Consider the following 25,152-nt stretch of genomic DNA (forward strand, 5'->3'; position numbering starts at 1 on the left):
GAAATCAATAAAAATAATTGGCAAAAAAGAAAGGAAGAAAAGGGGGCAGGGCGTAACGGGCTGTAAAAGGTGGAGCGGGAATATGCATGCTCCGCCGATGCGTGTGGAGGTCAGGAATGTAACCTGGTGCAAAATGGCCGTTGTCTGTACCACATAATACTACTTCTTTTAATTACTGATATTTATTTTATGGGATAAAATGAGTAAAGAAATTAAGGCAATTTTTTCAAGTGCATTACAATTAAGCATATCCTTTCAGACAAGAGGGAAAGCAGTACTGGCTCTAGGAAGGCTTCAGTTTGGAAGCCCTATTGAAATGAATGAAATCTGGCAGAGCTGCTCTTGGTGGATGGTGGCCAATATGCACAACCAGAATGCCTTCACAGTGGATGAATCAGCGATAAAAGCTGTGGTTCCACACACCTTCACCATTTCCTAACGCTAAATATCTTCATATCATGACTTTAAAAGCTCTGCAGACATGTTACATTTGGCTACAGCCTCTGTACATGCAGGAACAGCCAAGTCCAGTCAGGAAGTTTCTTAACTTGAAACGCTCAATTAATTACTGCAATATATACAGCAGAGATTTATGGCTTACCAGGGAAGAAGTTCAAAACATAACATCTTTTGTGACAACCAGATCTTCATTTTTTTCAGAAAATAATTATATTCTAGAAATAGTTTATCTGAATAAGGCAGATGACTGATTTAAAAGGCAAGCCTTAGAGGATGAACAGATTATAAAAGGCAGTATAAAAAATGAAAGCCCACCCCTCTCTGAACCATCTAAACTACCTGGCGTAGTTTATCACATATCAGAGGACCTCAGGGTAGTTTGCATAATTTTCCACATACTCATTTAATCCCCACAACAACCCTGTGAGGTAGGTTAGGCTGAGAGGCAGTGACAAGCCCAAGGCCATCCAGTGAGCTTAATGGCTAAGTGAGGATTTGAGACTTGGTCTCTCAAGTCCTAGTTCAGCACTCTATTACACTGCACTGGCTCTTATAATCTCATCCTTTAGAAGAGAGGTTAGTGCACTGGTGTTTTAATGTGTGTGTTTGACTGCACTTTACAGCTTGCCTGTCAACAAATAGTGCCAAAGCAAATTACAAAAAATGTCACAATTAAAACAGGTACAATTAACATTATAATAATAAAATAAAACCACAAAACAGCCCATAACTGTATGGCTTGATCACATGGCTTATTGTTTGATCTTGTTGAACTTTATTGCTTGAATAACATGAAATGATCTGTTTATTTTAATGAAGAGCCATAAATAAATACCTATGTGGCTTTCAGCTGACAGTGTCAACACATCCGTGAAAGGTAGAAGTATGAGAGCCCAGAATATGTAGAAGTTACTATCTTATACAAATATACATGTTTCTTTATATGCAACACTTGTGACTGGGAATTTCATTCAAACTAATAATCCATGTTTTTTTAAGCAAGCCAATACATATTTTTTAGCTTTGACTATACTATGAGGCTTAGACCCCCAAAGTTCCACTGATTTTATTATCCTTGTTTATTATTTGTACATTAGACTACCTCTACTGAGGAAGCCCAAGAGAACCATTTGGTAATTTGGATGCAGAACAAAGCAACCTGGTTTCTGATAAAGAGGTGTGTGTGAGGGGGGGGAGAGAGAGAGAGAGAAATGTAAATTGCTTAGAGCACATTACCACAGCTTCCTTATGAGCATTTTTTAAAAATTAAGAATATGTCTTTTAGCCTACCACTAAAAAGCTTGGGATACCTTCTTTACAACTCCCAACAGCAGGTGCTTGACCAAGTGAATAACATATAAATAATGGTGCCTGTAGTCTATAACACGGAATAGTCCAAGACCAAGCAGTTTCCCAGAAACATTACTAAGTCTTCGTTTTCGTGTGGGCTTTTGGTTATTGGTTTTAAAGTCAATATAGCACATATGTATGCTCTTGCTTGCTGTCAAGCATATACTCTGCAAAGCTTGTACTTCCAGCACTATAAAGAGCGGCAAGTTTTTTCTGATTATTTGGGTTACCTAATCTAGCATAACCATGATTTATAATCATGTCCTTGCACCTAAAAAATCCCTGACAGAGACTTAAGAATTTATAGCAGACCCTCTTCAAACTACAATACACACCCAGCACTTTGGGGGAGGGGATGGACAGACTGATTAACTAGGCCAAACTGGTACCCAGGAACTACCTATTGTAGGACCAAATTAGAAGGCAAAACGACAGACTACTGTTGTCACTTACAATTTCTAGCTGAAGCCACTCAAACATATCATCAATGATCTATCTATAGCACATCCTGAAAAATGATACTTCCCTTTCACAGGCCTTGAGTGGTAGCACCGTACTTGCTTACTGACAGCCCTCAATCTAAAACTGCTGCTCATCACTACCACCACCAGGTCACATAACAGAGATATGGACCCAGGGACTAAAGGAAAGAGATGTCATATTTGTCTACCTACTCTGGCATCAGGACCTTATAATATGCTCCACAGCATCAGGCATTCATTCACCTATCATCTTCAGTGTAATATATGGATATTATTATTATTAACCTTTTCTCCATATGGGATTCAAGGTGGCTTACATATAAAAATAAGAACTGCTAAGAGCATAGAAATAACAATCATTAAAAAACAATTAAACAAATATGACACCAGAAATGACAGTAATCTAAAACTGATGGGGGGTACATTTCAATCTCTCCTGGCAATGTGCTAAGTGGCTTTAGAGTGGCAATCTTGGAACAAAGGAACTTCAAAGGGCAACTGCAATGTGAAATCAATTGAATTCATCAAGAGGGTCAGTGGGCTCATTTGTGGGCTCAACTGAAACAAAGGATTATTAGCACATTGTGTGTGTTAATTGCATTATCAATACCAGGATGTATTGTGTTATCAAATGTTAAGTAGAGACAGTGATAATTACTAAATTTTCTCCATTTTATTTCCCTCAATTTTCTCCATTTTATTTCCCCATTTACAGTTTTCTCTTATAAACACAAGCCATATAGCCAGATATTGGTATTGAGATACTGTAATTCAGGATAATACTTCACGCATCTGATGAAATTGGACTTCTGTTGTAATAAATGTTACCAAAAAGCTCTTTGTAGTTTTCCCGACAGATATGTATCCTAGAAAATGTTCAAGGAATGAGGCCCTACAAACTTTTGTATAATGCTTGTGCCACTGCAGATGACTTTACAGTTTTTCCTATTGATTAAATTTCAGCAAGGTAGACTTTGTTAAATTTATTGCTTTTCAGTAGGTACAATGTACACTTTTCTCTCTTTTTGCTTTTGTCTTTTTAAAGTTTGAAAGTTTAGTACAGATATGTTTGTACTAAACATATGAAGTTAATTTAACTTTTCTTTCAATGATATTACTTCTAGATCCTTTATCATACTTGTAGCTTTATTCTGAATTATTTTCAGTTTAAGAGCATGTTTTTAACAGAACTGGGGTGCCCACAACTAAATAGTACTCCAGATGGGATCACAGAATTGCCTAGCTGGATTTCCATTCTGTTTCTGAACTCTGTATTAAATATTCTATTACCTTCCACATAAAAATAAATTTGGTTACAGCAAAACCATCTCAATTAGCACACTGCCTTCAAGAGAAAAAATGGATTTTTATTGAACATGTTGTGTTCTGATTTGAATTGTTTTTACACATCAAATATAGCATGATTAGACACCGAAGCAGATCATTTTACATGAAGTATCTATAATGATAATCTGTAAAGACAGATTGTGGGAAAGACTCCTGGTGCTATCAAGCTGGGCTTGATGGAAGCAGCTAGATGGCTGACTAGGGTGTTAGTTCAGCATAAACATCCTATCTAAATTAGCCTTCAGATAGTTACATAACCTTCAGGTAGTTATATAACCTAATGCCAACAAGAGTAAGAATGCAAAGCTCAGGAATAACAGGATGTCAAGGAAGTGGTAGAGTCCACATAAAATTGCTCCTTTAAAAAAGGGGAAGGTCTTTTTCTAAAAACCTTGAATTTAATAATGAATAATGCATGATTAAAAAATTAATTTAAAATAGTGTAAAATAAGTGATGGGAAGAGGGACATGGGTGGCGCTGTGGGTTAAACCACAGAGCCTAGGACTTGCCGATCAGAAGGTTGGCGGTTCGAATCCCCGCGAAGGGGTGAGCTCCCATTGTTCGGTCCCAGCTCCTGCCAACCTAGCAGTTCGTAAGCACATCAAAGTGCAAGTAGATACTGTATTTTTTGCACCATAACACTCACTTTTTTCCTCCTAGAAAGTAAGGGGAAATGTCTGTGCGTGTTATGGAGCGAATTCCTGCAGGTGGCGGGGGGGATCTGCTGCAGTCGTGAGCAGAGGATCCATGGTTCCCCTTCCTTCCCTCCTCTGTGATTACAAAGCATGGATCCACATGGATCCTCAGGATTTTTGCATTGGGCTACTCCAAACTCACTGTCAGATCACATGTCTGTGGCCACAGCATGAACCACAAAAATCATATATCCACTATTTCGTTTAGAATATTTTTTTTTCTTGTTTTCCTCCTCTAAAAACTACGTGCGTGTTATGGTCTGGTGCGTGTTATAGAGCAAAAAATACGGTAAACAGGTACCGCTCTGGTGGGAAGGTAAACGGTGTTTTCGTGCGCTGCTCTGGTTCGCCAGAAGCAGCTTAGTCATGCTGGCCACATGACCCGGAAGCTGTACGCCGGCTCCCTTGGCCAGTAAAGCGAGACGAGCGCCGCAACCCCAGAGTCGGCCACGACTGGACCTAATGGTCAGGGGTCCCTTTACCTTTACCTAACTGATGGGAAAGACTTTTCAAAACGAAGTGCCAAGAACTACCATTCCCACCACACCCATTTTTACACCTTGGCCATGCCCACTTTGACATGAGGACCCTGCAGAGTTGATCATGGGTTAATGTGGTTCTCAGTATGAAAAAGGTTAGCCACCCCACCTACCCCACAACATAAAAGTGCTGCATGCAGAAAGCACCAGGCATTTCACTATTTGCTACAAGAACTAAGATTACGTTAGTAACTGCATCTTGAAGAGAGTAAAACTGCTCCCAAGGAGCATGCAAAATTCTCAAGGCTGACCAGTGTAATTTGATTTGTATTTTTTTTAAAATGAACTTGATAAAATAAATATTAAATCTGCAACTTACTTAAAAACAATTAAAAAACCAGCCTGAAAAAACAAACAATAGCAACTTCCGAAAGAGACCATTTCCTTCTAGAATTAAATTCCCAACTGCTTATAAACAGCAACATGTTTTTCCTTTACTGGGAACCACTGCTAAGTCAGAGGACAATAAAGAAGCATGGCCCCAGGGAAGACTGGGACGGGAGCGAGGGGGAAGGGGAAGCACAGCTGGATGATAGATTGCTACTTTCCGACTTTCTTTTGTAGCCTCTACTAAGTGACAGCAGCCCCCGTGGTGCTGGCGACACACTTCTTTCTCCTACATTTTACACAGAAGAGTTTTTGACAACTTTATGTGAACAAATGGAGGACGGTGGGGAAGATGGAGGAGATATAAAATTAGTAAACAGCAAGTGAAGACCTGTGAAAATCCACTAATGTGTATTTCCTCCTTTTCAGTATAGTATTCATACCGATTCCATATTCTTAAGCACATGCATATATGTGCACATGCATATATGCACCTGGTGGCTAAGCATATTCTCCAATAAGTTTTTTGACCAGGGGGGTAGGGCATCCAGTTTTTTCTAATAGTACGGAGTTCAATCAAACAATCTTGTAGGGAAATCCCTCACCTTCTGGCCTGATTCTGCTAACTCAGAATCTGGACCAGGACACAAGGATGTGGTCTCATTTTGCCAGTTGTGGGCCATTCCCCCTCCAGGGCAAAGAACTCAATTCAGTGTTTCTCTTGTCTTCAGGACTGGGGGGAAAGGGCAAGTGCATCCATCCCCTCTCTCCTTCTTCCTGGATAGCTGACTGCTGTCTCCTTCACCAATGTGCATATATCTGGAAGAGGCTCACATAATTCCATTATTACTTGACACTAGTGGTGAGGCGGTCAGGGGGCAGGAAAGAAAAGTGGCAAGGCAGTCTCCGTTCTCTTCTGGCATCACACATGCATTCTACAGATACACATCAAGCAAGTTTATCAAGCTTCCTATCCATTTCTTTATAGTACAGCCACATGACAGAAATTTGAGCTATTGAATGAAAGATACACTCAAAAGTGCAACAAGGCCCACAAATTTCTTAATGCTTCATGTGTGAGAGAGGCTGACATAATGGATTATAATAAGTACTGTTATACTACATTTTTCATGTGCTAACTCTGTATGAACAGTCAAGACTGTGTTGCAAATGTAACTGAGAGTGAGACAGTCTGAGGCCAAATATGTTTACTTAGAAAGTCAATGGGGCTTTCCCCTAAAAAGACTGTAAGCTACTCCTGAACCAGAATGGAAATATGATACAGGAATACTTCTTTGGATGTTTGGGGGTGGGGGTTGTAGTTCCCAAAATAAAACGATCCCCAGTGCTCAGCAACAGGCATGTTTGCCTATGAATTTTACAAACAGGTTGTATTTTTTTCCTTGATTTTTATGAAACAAACAACGAAATGTAGTAGAACTCTGTGCAGAGTCATTCCCAGTGATAAAACTGTCTACATTTTCTTTACTGAATGTAAGAGGTGGTTTAAATCAGCAGCGTCCTTCCTCGTGACTTACATTTAATCAGATGTGCTTTAAGATTGAGATGAGAGTTCAGCTATGCTATACAGTACAATATGACTTTATGGCAACACAATGATGCTTTCCTGACATCAAATAAGCCCATGGTACAGCATGAGTGAAAGTTGACCAGCATTTTGTTGTACATGCTGTGTGCCACCCTTGTGAGTTATTGCTCGGCAAGGAGGATAAAATTTACACCAAGTCCTCTAGGTATAAGTGATAGATTTATAGTTTCTACTCACATTTAACGTCTCTTTGGTAAGCATGGTTATATGATATACCATATAACATGATGCCAGCCTTGGCTCTCACACTATAAACTGTCTGCCATAAAGTTAAGACTGTCTCACATCTTAATTTTCCATAAACGTATGTACCTCAAAGAGATGCTCTATACTAGAAAGCAGGATGTTTCAGTTTTTATAATTCTCAGCAGAATGTTTCACACACATGCTCGACCTGCTCATGAGAGTTGTCTTTATAACTACTTCTGAATTTAAAAAGGAATTTGCTGCAGAATTGGAAGGAGGAGATGATAACTAGGCTCTGGTTTCCAGAAATGTTTAAATGCTAATTTCTTTCATAGAACTCTTATAATTTATCCTATATATTTCCTCCACAGTTCGAAGAGAAAAGATTTAGGACAAAGCAGATCAGTCGTCCTTTTAATTTGAAAAGAAAAATGATGTAATAAACTTCTTTTAAAAGTCAGATTTAGAATAAGGATCAGCATACGTGCTTATTAAAAGAAGGAATCAAGTCTCTATTCTGCCAAGACATGTTTCATCTAAACTCACCCTTTTATTGTAGATAATGTATGATAATTATAATTATATTATCCTTTCCGGATAAGAGAGTTTCCGAATGACAGAATTAGGAACCTGCCATCTGTCAGGATTCACATGATTTCATTTTTACTTGAAACAAACAGTTCTTTAGGGCTTCGTGTGCAATTTTAATTACAACACCAGAAAGCAAATTAAGAAAGACTATGCTGAGCTTTATAGAATAAGCAGCGCCAGTTTTATTGAGACAAATTCTATGCAATTTAAAGCTGGAAATTACTAAGATGAAGTGATCCCTAAGAAACTTACACCACTTTCCCTAAAATATCCATTTTTAAAATACACTGAAAAATCACGAAACAGCTTAGAATGGCATGGGATGCTGTTGTGTATAAAAAAAAGAGGAAATCCAAGAATGCACAAAAATATTTGGTACTCATGACTTCTGGACCCTGAACCTTGTGATTAAGCAAAGAACTACCCAACATAATACTGTATCATTAACACTACTTCTAACCTCATTTGCAAGAACCTTAAAAATTCTGAAGGCTGAAAGTAAGCTTAAAACTTCTGTTCATTGGCATAAGAACTATTACTTCATTTCAATTGTTGTTTCTGTGGACTGATGAAAGGGTGAGGAATGTAAAAATTAAACACTGTAAGGTGATTTATGCTTTCTACCTTTTCATTAGCTCATCATCTTCTCTAACGCTTGTTCCTTCAGTGGAAAGAAAAGGGGAACATTTCTGCTCAATATCCCGCTGCAGACTTGTTAGATCAAATGTTCAACTCAAAGTTGATCAGAATAGGAGAAAAAGGTTTCTCTCCCAAATGAAACTAGAGATTACAGGTAGCAAGGAAACTAATAACAAACACACTATGAGATACAGCTACTCCTCTGTTTGGAGGACTGAGGGTAGAATTGCCTGCCTCTGACTTCCATGGCAAGTTATTTCTTGTAAATAGGCTTTCTTGTCTAAGCTATGCAGCTATTCCTTTTAAAAAACTACTTTCAAAGCTAGTCAACGAGAGATCTAAACATGAGGCATAACTAGGATTTTCTTTTTCTGGGATAGATGGCAGTCTGCTTTGGATACTATGTTTCCTCACAATCTTTTCAGAAGAAAGCAACCTAAGTATAATATTGGACGAAGACTGTTTATTTGGGATGTCAGTTAAATTGGTATTTTTTAAAAAAACTGTTAAGCAAACAAATTAATTTTCAGCAAGTTCATGCTACGTGAATACATCATTCTAAAAAAACAACAACAACACCACAATCACCTCTTTACTAATTCCATAATATTTGATTATTCTGAAAAACTGCTTTCACTGAGCAAAATTTGGTAACCATTTGAGATAAATATTGACTGATTATCACTGTATACTCTCTTACTTACATGGATGCATCTATGGAAGAATGGGAGGGGTTGCTGTTTATGACATATATGAAAAATGAAAAACAGTAAGGTGCATTAAAAATAATAGTTCAGCACTACATGAATAGTAAAGTATTTGCACTGCTTAGAACCCCAGTGGGTTGCCATAATTCTGCTCTTTGCTATAAGTGGTTGCCATAAATCAAGTATCATGAAGTTATCAACTAAAGTGATTCCTTTTTGCTGTAAAATGTAAAACGGTAAGGCAGGGAACTAGAGATGTAATGAGATAAAGCTTGTTAATGAAACTAGGCAATTGTCTGAAAAGCTCCTCTAAAAGGCTCTAAGAAATGGCTTTTGTGGTTTTCATATACTGTAAACATACACACACATATAAATATCGTGTTATATATAAATCTAGTGAGACAACTCCTGGGTGTTAGTCGCAGCTCTATTGGCCTCCATCACCAACTCTGAACAACAAATGGTAAGGTCAATCAGTACATATATACCATATGCACACACATTAAATATAGATCTACCCACTCACTGTGATCACCAGATAAAGCCCTCTTGGTTGTTCTTGTCCTGCGAATATTCATATTATGACCACCTGATGACAGGCTTTCTTTGTGGCGGCCCCCTTATGGAATGGTCTCTCCTGGATATCTGGCAGGTGCCAATAGTACAGCTATTATATTCGCTAGTAAAAAAACTTATCTGTTCACTCTGTCCTTCCTGGATCTTTTATATGTTATAGTCATTTTTATTGTTCCTTAGATAAGGCAGATGTAAATCTTTATACTCTAATGATGTTTAATGTGTTTTAGTGGATTATATTATTTTCTATATTATCTTGGTGACACCTGGTTTAAAGATGGATTTTACATGATTTAAATAAAGAAATATGAAATCACTATAACGAGTAGGGATTTAATAATGGTAACTCGCCTGTTACTGCTGCATTGGTCAACCTTTCATTTTGTACATCACTGTAATCCAACAGACAGCTGTTCTCTCAGAGCACATCTACATATGACTGTCTCACATTCTCAATTCAGTGGACAACCAGAATTATACAAAGCAGTTCTTGATAATACACATAGCACAAGTAGGGTGCCACAGGGTTCTGTCCTGGGCCTGTTGTTGTTCAACGTCTTTATAAACGACTTGGATGAAGGAATTGAGGGGATGCTCATCAAATTTGCAGATGACACCAAACTGGGAGGGGTAGCTAAGTGTTTTCTTTATTGGGTCAAAATTATTATCCACTTGCACGGCAGAAATTAACACAAAACTCATGTGGAAATCATCATTTGCTATGGTCCTTGATCTTTCAGCTCGAATCACAACATGCACACATTATTTATGTAATCTGCACACAGGTTTCACATTAAGCGCTACACAGAAATGCTTTCACTATAGTTTTTGGTTCTTGTTTTTTAAATGTGTGAAGAATTTCTACAGGCATACCTAGGGTCCCTTGTACCATTGGCAAGGAGCTGTATCGGCGCCTTCACCTCAGAAAAAAATCACTTTATCGCAATAGCCACCTTAGAAATTACTATTTTATGTGACCCAGCTACTCAAAGTGTTTGCAGTGCAGACAAGGTGAAGAGGAAGGGCAAAATAATTTGCATGTCTTTGTGCCACAGTACACGGAGGTCAGGAAGCTTCTACCGCATTTGATCTCACCCTGACAGCGGTGGCACAATACCACACACATACTGTATACATCATACATGCCATAGTCTGATAGGTGATTTTTGCATGTCATCCCCCCACGGCCAGTTCCACCAACTGCTAGATCTGCTTCTGATATAGATTAGAAAGACGGATCTGACCAACTGACTGCACAGCCTTGACAGCAATTTGTTCCTCAATATGTAAAATGCCATTTCACTTACGATGTTATGAGGAGGAACACAAACAAGATGGTAAAACACAATTACAGGAAATCAAACAAATAGTAATAATTATTAGGATTTCACATTTTCATATGGCACTGCGTTCTTACCTCTGCTCCTGAATACTTCTGTGTTTGTTGTACAAGCTCATCCATGTGGACCTCCTCAGACACAGGCATGGCAGAAAACTGGATTTTAAATATTTCTTTACGAGTAGCTGCATCAGGAAGAGGCACGTATATGATTCTGTCAATTCGACCAGGTCGCATCAAAGCCTAAGGTGATTAAAAAAAATAAATTATTGGCTCAGAAGGAAGCTGACAAAGAAAATGACTTACAGAATTATTTTCCTCTGATTAATTGTTACAGCAGCTTTTTGACATAGGAATTAACATCTCCATCGCAAAAGTTACATAAGATATAATGCGCAAGTGGCCACTGAGTATCCGAAATGCATAACAGGAAGCTGATTTGCACAGCGGCTTTCTAGTACACATACTGAGAGCAAAACAGACACCTGTAATTTGCATTCATCTTTATGTGCCTTTTCTAATATTTGCATCAGGTAAGTAACACAGGAGGAAGTAATAATTGTAACACCTACCACAGGGTTCCTGCTAAAAAAATGCAGCCCATGCCACTTTCTCCATAACATATAGGCCCAATTATTTGTTTGATTGTTAAAAATTATCTGAGCCAGTTTTCAGAGGTAAAGAAAAATGTAAACAAACATGAATTTAATTGCATACAGTATAAAACAATAAAGAATAAAATAGTACCATTAGTAAAAACAAAAGAGGCAGTCAAAATACCAAAGAGATGACCTACTGATCAACTTTAAAACTTGCCTCAGTAAATAAATGAGTTTTGACATGGTGTCACCACAAGGTGCATGTCACAGACCCTACTTAACATTACTGACTGCTGCTAGCTGGAAGTGCACAAAGCATGATGGATGTTTCCCCACTCCCTTGCAGTGACTTCTTATGAACACCACTCCTCATTGAACCAAGGCCCAGAACAAATGAACTCCCAGTGACACAAGAATTGCTGCGACACTGTTCCTTCATTGGAAACCCTAGGCAGGTGATGCTCACACGAGGAGGAATTGCAGCACCATCATATCCAGCATGCTTGTGTTCACAGGATACAACCATGTTGCAGTACCTCTCTTGTTGCTGTAATAAAATGAATAGGGGGCCTTAGGGCACATACACACCATATATTTAAAGTACTCTTATGCCACTCTTAAAACAGTCATGGCTTCCCATGCTGAAAGCTGATAGGAGATCCCTCCCAAAACTACTATTCCATGCACCATTAACCAACTACAGTTCCCAGGTTTTTTTTGGGGGGGGGGGGTGAAGCCAAGACTCTTGTAAGAGTAGTACAAGTGTGGTTTAAAGGTATGTGTCAGGGAACTGCCATCGGAAGGAAGGGAAGTGAAAGGGCTCACACAGGTTGGGAGAGACTCAGCAGCTGAAGAGGGAACCAGTAGGGGGAGAGGAGCTGAGCTGAGGGAAAGGGAGCTGGAGGGATGGCTCAGAGACACTTCCAGCGAAAACAGTGGGGAGGTTTCAGGACCTCCTGTAGGGACACCCACTCCTCGCCGGAAACTGTCACGCAGAGAGTCCAGAAGACGTGTTTCCGTTAAGGAGCTTTTATGTTGGAAGCGATTCCGAAAGCAACCACTGTCGGAATCTGCCAGCGACTGACGGAGCCATGTTTAAGGGGCTCCGTTACAGACAGAGGTTTGCAAACTTGACCAAACTCTGAGGGACTAGGATTTTACACACAAGCAGCTCATCGTCCCATCACAGCATTCCGACAGTCTTCGTGAGCAGCTTGTGCAGGAGAAGGCATCATGAGCAACCCAGCCGGAACCGGAGAAGCAGGAGCTGGAGCGGGTCCAAGCCTGGAAGAAAGGTACCGGGTGTTGGAGGTCCAGCTAGCGCTGCAGACGGCGAGGCTTGAGGAGAGGAGGGCTCAGGATGCAGACAAAAAGGGGAAAGACACCCAGCTCGTCAGAAAGGTACCAGGATTGGTGCAGAAGTTTGGGGGGGAGCCCAAAGACTATCATGGCTTTCGGACAGAGATGCAATATGCCCTCAATCTGCAGTTTGATGAATTCCCTGACGAGGAATCACGAGTGGCTTTCGTGATTGGGCATCTTGAAAAGGGGGCGAGAGACTGGGTTAGACCCCTGATGGCAGCGAATAGTGACGTCCTAAAGGACACGATGAAGTTCTTTCGCGCCATGGATCTGATGTTTTCCAGCGATATTGAACAGGGAGTGGTCCGCAGACAGTTAATGGCTTGCAAACAGGGGAGCCGATCTGTCCGTGAGTACTGGACTGAGTTCACCATGTTGATCCATAAATTGGGGTGGGATCTATCGGCGGAACCCATTCAAATGCTCTTTGAAGAAGGGCTTTCTTCGGCTGTGAAAGACGAACTTTCCCGGGCGCCCAGGGCGGAGTCTATGGACCAGCTGACCAAATCAGCGCTGACCATAGGAGCGCGCCAGGAGGCGAGAGCATTGGAGAGGCGGGAAGGGAAGGGGGAACGTTGGAAGGAGTTCCGCATTCCAGACATTCCAGAGCCAACTTTCCCGCCGGCAGAGCCGATGGAAATCGGAACAGCGCGCGCGCGCGCAGTTTCAAAGCCCAGTGAGGGGGGAAAGAAGGAGGGAAAAGGCGCCCGGAAATGCTATCTCTGCCAACAGCCAGGTCACTTTGCCAGAGTCTGCCCCCAGAGGAAGGAATGGCAAGGGATGGTAGGAGCTGTGGAGGGAAGAGAGGAAGAAATACCGAAGCAAGTAAAAGCCAACGCCTGGCTGCCACCGTCGGGGCACAGCAGCCAGGCCAAAGAGCAGTGAAAGTGCCCACGCCAGAACCTCCTAAACCCGCCCTAGTGATAGAAGTGGCGCTAGAGCTGCCAAACGGACACCCTCTAAAGATAAAGGCGCTGTTGGACTCAGGCAGCTCCTGCAATTTCATGAGCAAAGAGTTTGCAGCTGAACACCAGATACAGACGATACCTTTAAGCAACCCCCTGCAGGTGACCACGATCGATGGCAGGGAGCTGTTGGGAGGAGAAGTCAGCTTGCAGACCGTCCCAATGATAATGAAGGTGGCAAGGCACACCGAACTGATAGCGTTTAATGTGGCCACCTTGGGAGGAGCTCCCATTATATTGGGGATGAGCTGGCTAGCGTTACATGATCCGCTGGTGGGCTGGCATCAGAGAGTGGTTTCTTTTGGTTCAGCACATTGCTTAGAACACTGCAAAGAGGGAAAGGGTTTGGCAGGGGCCCAAGCCACCCTAGCAGGGACTGAAGTAACGGAGAACGTGAAGGTACCACGACAATACGCAGATCTCCGCGACGTCTTCAGCGAAAGGGAAGCTGACCAACTACCCCCGCATAGACCCTTTGACTGTCAAATAAATTTACTCCCTGGGGCACAGCTCCCTGTAGGCAAGCTGTACGCCATGTCAGACAGAGAGATGCAGGAGCTAAGAGAGTTCATTGACAAGAACCTGAAGAGAGGGTTCATCAGAGAGTCCAGGGCGGTGGGGGGCAGCCCAGTGTTTTTTGTGGATAAAAAAAACACGAACAAGCCGAGGCTTGGGTGTGACTTCAGGGCCTTAAATGCAGTGTCAGAACCAGTGGCTTTCCCTATGCCCAGGATTGACGACATTTTGACAAGGGTCAGGAAGGGAAAGATTTTTACTAAACTGGACCTAAGGGGGGCGTACAACCTGATACGAATAAGGAAGGGGGATGAATGGAAAACCACCATGTTCACCCCTTTGGGGGCATTTGAATATTTAGTTATGCCCTTCGGCCTACAAGGAGGCTCCGCGTGCTTTCAATCGTTTATGAACCATGTCCTGGGGCCTTTGCTTTACAAGAATTGTGTGGCCTTCTTAGACGACGTGTTGGTGTATTCTGAGAATGAGGAGCAGCATGTGAGAGACGTCAGAGAAGTGTTGAGCAGGCTGCAAGCCAACCAGCTGTGGGTGAAACTGGAGAAGTGTCAGTTTCATACCAAGGAGGTGGAATTCCTGGGGTATCGCCTGTCAGACAAGGGATTGGCCATGGATCCCGGCAAGGTCCAGGCGGTGCTGGAATGGAAAACACCCAAAACAAGGAAGGATGTGCAGAGGTTCCTAGGATTTGGGAACTTCTATCGTAAGTTCATCCGAAACTTTGCCCACCTGACGGCGCCCATTACGGACTGTCTCAGCAGTAAGAAGAAGTTCGTTTGGACTGAGGAGGCGGAGCGAGCATTTGAGGAACTAAAAAGGGCCTTCGCCTCGGAACAACAACTCCTGCATGTGGATTTACAAAAACCGATGAGAGTGGAAACTGACGCATCAGACAGAGCTATTGGGGCGGTGCTTCTGCAGCCAGGGAAGGAGGAGTCAGAGTGGAGACCGTGTGCCTTTTTTTCGCGAAAGCTGAACAAATCCGAGAGGAACTACACGGTGTATGACCGAGAACTACTAGCCATTCATGAGGCGTTCCGGAGATGGAGGCACCTGCTAATTGGCGCACAACATAAGGTGCAAGTGTGCACTGACCACAAGAACCTAGAGTATTGGAGGACGGCACGAGTGCTCAACCAACGGCAAGTGAGATGGGCCCAGGAGTTCTCCAAATTTAACTTTGAGATTTGTTACGTGCCAGGCCCAGAGAACATTAGGGCGGACGCTCTCTCACGCAAACCTGAATATTTGGAGGGGGAGGGAGCACCCGAAGAGAGACATGTCATTCCAGAGGACCGCTGGGTGTGTGGGGCGGCATTGGTGGGACAAAGAGAACTGGTAGAGGAAACAGAGAATGATGAATACGCCCAGAATAAGCTCAGAGGTCTTAGGGGTGAGGGAGAGGAACCAGGGGGTTTCGAGGAAAGAAATGGAGCTTTGTATTACAAAGGGGCACTGTATATCCCTGAAGGAGACTTAAGGGGGAGGGTACTCAAGCAGTTGCACGACAGCCCCACGGCGGGGCATTTTGGACAACACAAAACCATGTGGTTGGTCACCAGGGAATTTTGGTGGCCTAAGGTGAGGGAAGATGTACGGGAGTATGTAAGAGGGTGTGAGCAATGCCAGCGAGCCAAAGGGGAGAGGCGGGCACCGGCGGGGCTATTAGAACCCTTACCAACCCCAGAACGACCTTGGGAGGCAGTGTCGATAGATTTTATGACTGATCTGCCGAAGTCCAAGGGGAAAACAGCCATCATGGTGGTGGTAGACCTACTAACAAAGATGTGCCACTTTGTAGCCTGCTCGCATGCAGTCACGGCGGAAGAGACAGCGAAGTTATTTGTAGAACACATTTTTAGGTTGCACGGAGTGCCATTGAGGGTGGTCTCAGACCGAGGAAAACAATTTACTTCCAGGTTCTGGAGGAAGCTCATGAGCTTACTGCAGGTGGAGGTCAACTTTTCGACTGCCCGGCACCCTGAAACCAACGGGCAGGCGGAAAGAGCAAACGGGGTCCTCCAGCAATACCTGAGGTGTTATGTCAATGACAGAGAGAATGACTGGGTAGAAAAGTTGGCGCTGGCGGAATTTGCCTACAACAATGCCGAGAATGTGTCCACAGGGATGAGCCCCTTCTTGGCTAATTATGGGTGTCATCCCAGGGCTTTCCCAGGGGGAGAAGGGGAGAGATGGGGTGTCCCGGCAGCCGAGCATTTTGTAGAAGAAATGGAAGCAATCCATCGTCAGCTCCAACTCAACTTAGAAAGGGCGAAGGAAGAATACAAGAGGCAGGCAGACAAGAACCGAAGGGAAGGTGAAACCATAAGGGTGGGAGATAGGGTGTGGCTGTCAACCCAAGGGTTGCCGTTCAAAGGAGGTTGTAAGAAATTAAGACCCAGGAGATTGGGTCCCTTTGAGGTCATTCAACAGGTCAACCCAGTGGCTTTCAGGCTCCGGTTACCCAACCACATGAAACTGCACCCAGTATTTCACAGGTCGTTACTGTCACCGTATGAGGGGGGACGAGAAGGGATGGCCACTCGGGGACCGGTCATAGAAGAAAGGGAATGCAGCAGCCATGTGGCAGAAATCCTCGACGCCAGATGGAAGGGGGATCAGGTGGAGTATTTGGTAGCGTGGGAAGGAGAACCGGAGTCAGAAAACACTTGGGTAATGGCAGAAGATATCAATGACGAGGTATTGATAGAAACGTTCCATCAAAGGTTCCCAAGGAAACCTCAGCCTGTGGAGAGGTTCCGGAGGGAATACTTTGGGACCACCGATGAGGAGGAGGAGTTGGAAGGATTCTCGGAATCGGAAGGGGAAGGGGAGATGGACTCTGAGGAGGAGGAGTACTTCGAGACCAGGAACCGCAACAGGTGGAGAGAAGTGTTCGGGACATCGGAAGATGAAGGAAGTTCATTCCGGGGTTTTGCCTCCTCACCGCCCGTAGAGGAGGGGGCGAGAGGGGATGAAGGGGGCCCTGGAGGGGAGGTGGATGTCAGGGAACTGCCATCGGAAGGAAGGGAAGTGAAAGGGCTCACACAGGTTGGGAGAGACTCAGCAGCTGAAGAGGGAACCAGTAGGGGGAGAGGAGCTGAGCTGAGGGAAAGGGAGCTGGAGGGATGGCTCAGAGACACTTCCAGCGAAAACAGTGGGGAGGTTTCAGGACCTCCTGTAGGGACACCCACTCCTCGCCGGAAACTGTCACGCAGAGAGTCCAGAAGACGTGTTTCCGTTAAGGAGCTTTTATGTTGGAAGCGATTCCGAAAGCAACCACTGTCGGAATCTGCCAGCGACTGACGGAGCCATGTTTAAGGGGCTCCGTTACAGACAGAGGTTTGCAAACTTGACCAAACTCTGAGGGACTAGGATTTTACACACAAGCAGCTCATCGTCCCATCACAGTATGGTTTGAATATGACCTTAGTTGTCAAAAGGATTGCAGCTTATGGGCCATCATGTATTGGATAATGCACATCGGACAATACACATGATATCCTTTTAACTATGTTTAACCTTGTGGAACTGACCCCATGGTGATGGCACAATTGTGGGTGGGTAGAATTCCAGTTGTCTGAATCCTTCCTTATTAAACTTTATAAATAATATGAAAAAATACATTTTAATTTGCTGATAAATATTGCCATCTTGTTAAACAAACAAACAAACAACCCCACATCCACAACAGCTTGCATGCAAATTCAGAATTTTAAACACATTTTCAGCTGGATGTGTTTAAGGCACAGCACGTAACCCAAGTTGTTTTTTATGTTATAGTTTTCCCTTGGGCAGTGTAGTTTGAGTTCCAGTTGACTAGAGATATTGCACGGTTGTCCTGGGCTCTCAGCCAATAAGACTTTTCCCAGCCTGATCATGTCAGTGAAAGTCACGCTGAAAAATAGTAGGAAGAAGCTTTCCTTCCTGCACAGCATTGATCAAGTTAACACCCTTCCTAGTTTCTTTAAAAAGACTTTTGTGAGTACTCTGGGGTGGAAAAAATGTATTGTGCATGCTAAGAGATGTCCTGTTATTTTTAAAACAAAAGCGCACATATTCTCAGCTAAGGAAGCTATACTGCAAGTTCAGTGCAGCCGCCCAAAGGATCATCAGAGTGTTTCCTTAAAGTCTCAACAAGCTAGGAGATATAACTGCCAGCTCATTGTTCAGTCAAGTCACATTTATATCAGGATGCTGCTTTGGAATTTTTAACATTTTGGCACGCATCCAGTATCCCTTTAGGTGCACACAGTAGGCATGTACGCTTTTTTAAAAACAGCAGCAGCAATTCAACATGGCTTATGGCAAAGGCTATTACACTCTCCTGCTTCATTCTCTTAAGATTTCTGAATATAATTGTGGGGCGGGGGCAGGTTTGTGTGTACGCATTTTGTTTTGCATAGCATCTAAACTTGAAGGTGTTAAGTTGTGGGTGAACATGTCAGACGACACAGCGATTCTTCAAACAGCTCTTGTTTATTCACAGGCCAGAACTGAACTGAACTGAAGGATTCAGCCAGCCTGCTTATATAGAGCACCACTACAACGCAACTGTAACACTTTCTGTAACTATCCAATCACTGAACGTCACTTTCAATCCCTTATTTGCATATGTGGACCTGAGTGAAAACTATCTACAGTATCCCCCTGCTGGCCCAGGGTGAGAACTTCAGTACATAACAGAAGGATTGGGGGGGGGGAGGGTCACTGAATAGCTTTTATTTTTCTTTTCAGGGGGGAAATTGTTGTCTTTCACCCTCCTCCTTTCCCAGATACTTATAAAAGGATGTGGACGGAAGCAGCAGTGCCCGCTGAGTAGAAATCAGGGTGAGCCACAGTAGGTGGAGCCTAATCTAATGAGAGGCAGAGCCAACTAATTGCAGTCTTCTCCCCAAGACTTGTTGAGGTTGGTGGGGCAGTGCCCCCCCCAAATGGATCAGCCTCTATTGAAAGAGATGGAGCATTCCAATTCCAAATCCAGTACAGTACAGATACTAACTGGAATAAAAAGAAAATCCACTTTGAAGGCTTGTTGAAAGAGTAAAGTCAATAGGCACTGAAAAGACAAGAGAGATAAATGGCACCCGACTTAAATGTAATGGGAGGGAGTTCCAAAGTCACTGCCACACCCTGATGCTGACATAGTGCAGAACAGACCTCTTGATACGATGGTATCTCCAGGATTCCCTCTCCTTTAGAAGGCAGTGATCAGTTGGGTATATAAGGGATAAGATGATCTTTCAAGTATCTTTTATATTGAGGAGTACAAAATATTTATAAGAAAACATATTTTGGGCCTCCCAACTATGTTCCAGATTTAGAAGCTGGTTTATTTTCTTCCAGAGAACCCAATGGGAATAGCTGAGAACTGAGTCGGCTCCTATTTTCTTGATCCCATTTTTTCATCTGTTTAATTGCTCTGTCTCCTTGCTTAGTAAGAGCCAAACAACACACTATATTGGGGTTCCACAGTTAATATATTAAACGCAATTTTGATATGCTAATTAACAAGTGCTAATTTTGACGAGAGCCATGATGTGATTGGTGGGTGTGTGTGTGTGTGAGAGAGAGCTTTTTGCTCCCATCATGATTACTTTACTTCAGTCCCCCACTCAGCTGCTATTAGGCACAAAGGGGAAGATGCAAGAGCTGTAGCTCAGTTGTAGCGCATCTGCCCTGCATGCAGAAGGTTTCAAGTTCAATTCCCAGCATGTCTAGGTAGAGTAGAGAGCATCCCCTTTCTGAGACTCTGGAGAAGATGCTGCCAGTCAGTGTGGGTAAGTATGAGCTCGATCTACCGGTGCTCTGACTCTGTATAAGGCAGCTTCCTGTGTTTCTAACCCAGGTATGTCTTTCGCTTCACAGCTGATGGCAGCTCCAGAATATGCATATGTGTGATTCACAATCTCTCTCACACACACTCTCTTTCTCTCTGTATTTGTGTATATGTGTGTATGTGTGATTCACAATCTCTCTCTCTCTCTCTCTCTCTCTCTCTCTCTCTCTCTGTGTGTGTGTGTGTGTGTGTGATTCAGATCAGGGCTATGGCATGGGAAGAACTGCCCTTTCCTCATCATATACCCCTGGGGTGGCTTTTACGTTGCAACTCCCAAACAAGTAGTTTGTATGATGAGAATGTTAGGAGATTGTGACCAATAGAGAGTGTTGGGAACTGACTATTTTAGACAGAGACAGGAATAGAATTATTTTAAAGAATCAGGCTATACAACATTTCTGTCATGTCAGCCTTGCTCAAGACCTGAAGCATTGTGCAAACTGACAAGAAAAGACTTGATGTGTTTGACAGCAGGTGTTCAGGAAGAATCTGCAGTATCAAGTGGCAGCGCTTTTGTAAGGCACAGTCAACAAAGCAGAAACATTTTACATGGCTATTACCCAAAAGTATTAATAAAAGATTGGCCGGCGGGGGGGGGGGGAGAGAGAGAGAGAGAGAAACAGGTGGCTTGATGTTCCTAGCAAGATTAGACAACTCAGAAGGAGTGGATATTTATCTGAAATGAGTCCAAGGAAGGGCAGATTGATGAGATCAATGTAAACAAATAAACACTATGGTGGATTTATGTGCATCCAATAGTTAAATGCGATTTGTTAATATTATTGCAAAGCAGGTTATCACAGTGGACCAGAAGAGTAAGGGTCACAAATCATGCACTTAGGAAAGGTCTCCAAGAGTTGGGTTTAAATACAGTGGTGCCTCGCAAGACGAAAAGAATCCGTTCCGCGAGTCCCTTCGTCTTGCGGGTTTTTTTGTCTTGCGAAGCAAGCCCATTAGAGGTTTAGCGGCTTAGCGCTACAGTATTAGCGGCTTAGCCGGCTTAAAGATCAGCTGATAAGCGGCTTAACGATCAGCTGATAAGCGGCTTAAAGATCAGCTGATAAGCGGCTTAGCATCAGCTGTTAAGCGGCTTAAAGATCAGCTGATAAGCGGCTTAGCCATCAGCTGATAAGCGGTTTAGCGGCTTGGGAAAAAGGGGGGGGGAGGAAAAAAACCCCGCAGGAACTCGCAAGACATTTTCGTCTTGCGAAGCAAGCACATAGGAAATTCGTTTTGCGAAGCACCTCCAAAACGGAAAACCCTTTCGTCTAGCGGGTTTTCCGTCTTGCGAGGCATTCGTCTTGCGGGGCACCACTGTAAATAAACAGAGCTGGGGAGGAGACAAGAATGCTACTTAAAACCCTAATGAAATTTGGCTGCAGTCCTATGCACAGCTACCTAGGAGTAAGCCCTGCTGAAAACAGAAGACTTATAGATATGTCTAGGATTGTGACGTTATGTTAATGGTGTGCTACTGCTGCTTCTCCTCTCCTGTAGCGTTATTTTGAAGGAGGAACGGTGAAGCACCTCTAACATCAAATAATGGATGAGTGAGGACTTATTATTTACTGATCTGGTATTAAGCAACAGCACACACAGGCTGGTGAAGCACAGCAGACGAACAACAACACAAACAGCCATGGGAAGGGTGAGAGCAAGAAAGAAGGTACAAATATCAAGGCACATATTAGACAGATGACTTCTTCTTTTGCCCTTTCAGTGCCTGTTGAAGACATTCCTCTTTCAAAGAGCTGTTCTAAGTGAAGATTTTTTAAACACTATTCAGTATCTGTACAGTGGTACCTCGGGTTACATACGCTTCAGGTTACATACGCTTCAGGTTACATACTCCACTAACCCAGAAATAGTACCTTGGGTTAAGAACTTTGCTTCAGGATGAGAAGAGAAATCGTGCTCCGGCAGCGCGGTGGCAGTGGGAGGCCCCATTAGCTAAAGTGGTACCTCAGGTTAAGAACAGTTTCAGGTTAAGAACGGACCTCCAGAACGAATTAAGTACTTAACCCGAGGTACCACTGTACTGGATTTGAACTGATTATATATGTGTATGTTGTTGTTGTTTTAAATTGTGTGTTTATGTGCGTAATTGTTTCAATTGTCTTTACAGACGCAAATGTTTTAACGATTTTTTTAAAAAATGCAATCATTCTATGTATTGTAAATGGGTATTATAAATTGCTTTGGGACAGCACATGGGAAGAAATTCATAAATCAAATAAATAATAACATTCAAACAGAGGTGGTGGTGATGTCACTGAATCAACATGGCAAACTGGGAGCTTTCCTTCCAGCTCTGCAAAAACCTTTTGAAATGGCCTGAAAATGATGACGAAACCTGCCACAAGATTTAATACTGATTTGTTATAACCCAGAGCACTCAAGGTGCAAAGAAAATAGATATTATCAACGACTCAATCATTAATTTAGTGCACAAGGCCTGGCAGCCCAAAGTGACTCTAACAACCTGATAATGGCACCAAAAACTCCCTAGGTTGTGGAAAGAAGATCTGGCGCTTTTCAAATGTATTTCTGAACAATTTAAGAAGGAAATGTCTGCTGACACTCAGTCCATTAAAAGAAAAGGTAGAAAGCATGAAGGATTCCATTATAAAGATAGCAAAAACCACAAACAACATTCAAACAGCATGCTAATGTTTCCTTTTTGAGTCAGCTTAGGGTAGCCACCCCAACCTTAAGCCCCAGATGTTGTTTGACTACAACTGAAATCAACCTTTGAAGAGTCAATTTAACTAGAATAGGGCCGTTTTAATCATTTTAAGATAATACCAAGTGTGGAACAGGTTTAATCATTTTAAAAAATAATATTTTAATAGTGAATTTTTATGTGCATTATTTATTCATAAAATATGCTGCTTAGTACAACAAAATCCAAGTTTACATAAAAATATTCAATCAACTTGAATTGAATGTTGAAAACAACATTAAATAAACTGACTAAAAACAAGATAAAAACACAACACAACTATATATCAGAAAAAAACCCTGAACAGTGCACATATTCTTTCAATTTCTTGATCTGTTTGTGTATTATTTAGTAATTTATACATTTCTGTGAGTATTTTTTGATTATTTTGTAGAACTTCTTTATCTAATTTTGATATTTTGTTTTCAAATCCTCTATTCTTTATATCTTTCTCAAAAGTCGCTTTAAGTTGAAAATATCCCAACCAATTTATTCTCATCTTTTTTAATTCTTCATATTCTTTTAATTTATGATTTTCATTGACTTCTTCCACCAACTCTTTATAAGTTGGCCCCGAATGTTTTGCATTGTTTTTAAGTGTGGAGGTTGCCTCTAGTGGAGAGATCCACCACAGAGTTTTTTCTATAATTTTCTCCTTTGTTCTCTCCCATACTTCAGACAAGGCCATTCTCACTAAGTGGTTCGTAAATGTTTTGTGTACTTGTATTTTCCTATAAATTAATAGCCATGCCATCCATAAATTTTATCCCAGCCCTCCAGTTCCAAAACTTCCGTATATTTAAGTAACATCCACTCTTTCAACCAGCTCCAACATGCAGCTTCATAATATCTTCTTAAAGCAGGAACTGACATTTTATTATTTTTTATATTTTGCTGGAAGCTGCCCAGAGTGACTGGGGAAACCCAGCCAGATGGGTGGGGTATAAACAAAATAATAATAATAATAATAATAATAATAATAATAATAATACTGTAATAATAATTCCACTGGTGCAACACCCATCCATTGCCCCATTCACAGCATAGCATAGCATAACAGTAAAATAAAATAGACACCTTGGACCTGCAGAAGTGTTGCATACTGTTGTGCACTGTTATACTGGTATCCATGTGTGCTATTGCCTGCTCAACACCAATAGCCTGCACAACAATCTCTCCTTCTTGCATTAACATAGTTACATTGGACCTCACCCTGAGTACAGGTAACTCACAACTTACATGCATTTAACTTGTGCACGCTCAGCTTTTTGCGCTTGGCATAAATAAATAAATAAATAAATAAATGGGTGTAGAAAGGGAGTGGGGGTGTCTGGGGGAAAACCACATTGGCACCCACCCACCACTGAGCCCAATGTGTTTTGACTATTCGTGATTTTGGCTTTAGACGCAATCCACAGAATGTAACCCTTGAATAAGTTGAGAGTCGCCTGTATAGTAATGATGCAATCCTTTACCCATTTATCTGTGAGTAACTCCATTAAACTCCAGTTACAGATAGGTAGCCGTGTTGGTCTGCCATAGTCAAAATAAAAAAATCCTTCCAGTAGCACCTTTAAGACCAACTAAGTTAGTTCTTGGTATGAGCTTTCGTGTGCAAGAAGAAGAAGAAGTATCTGAAGAAGTGTGCTTGCACACGAAAGCTCATACCAAGAACTAACTTAGTTGGTCTTAAAGGTGCTACTGGAAGGATTTTTTTATTTTGTCCATTAAACTCCATTAGACTTACTTCTGAGGACATCTAAATAGGATTTCACTGTAAATTTCACTTCCCAGCCCTTGACTGCAGTTGTTGGCCAGATAACAAATCTATCCCTGACTTCTAGTAGAATTATTTTCAGTAAAGTTAAAATTAGCTGAAAGGGGGCCGGGGAGGACTTGATTAACAGGTAATACCCTTTAAAAAGTTGTACATTTCCATATGAGAGTCTTCTGGTCTCCAAGCAAAGAACCGCTAAGCCTCAGAAATGCTTTATTTTATTATTTTTAAAAAGCAACTTTTGAGGTGGGGGTTTAAAAGAACCCCTTTAAGAAAAGATAACAATTATATGTAATGAAACCTGGAACCAGACTCTTCTGGCAATTAATCACCCAGGAGCCGTTGCAATCCTGCAGGCTGTTTCTGACAGATTCCGAGTTCTTTACAGGAATCACCAGGGATAAGATGTGCCTGGGCTGGCTTCTGACAGCGACTGCTCATATATAAAGTGCTCAAATTTTAATAACAGGGGGAAAGATACACAGACACGCAATATGCATAAGTGTG

The 25,152-nt window shown here is 42.2% G+C and overlaps 1 protein-coding gene across 2 annotated transcripts in view; it reads right to left on the minus strand.

Moving 5' to 3' along the window:
- Nucleotides 1-25,152, minus strand: part of AFG2A (AFG2 AAA ATPase homolog A) — a 165,476-nt gene that overhangs the window by 16,930 nt on the left and 123,394 nt on the right. For both annotated transcript variants that reach the window (XM_081021930.1, XM_081021929.1), the window contains exon 15: nt 10,926-11,090. In XM_081021930.1, the coding sequence (XP_080878056.1) occupies nt 10,926-11,090 (165 nt within the window). The remainder of the gene's footprint in view (nt 1-10,925; nt 11,091-25,152) is intronic.

The sequence above is a fragment of the Podarcis pityusensis genome (genome assembly GCF_964106645.2).
Source record: "Podarcis pityusensis genome assembly, chromosome: 9".
Lineage (NCBI taxonomy): Eukaryota > Metazoa > Chordata > Lepidosauria > Squamata > Lacertidae > Podarcis > Podarcis pityusensis.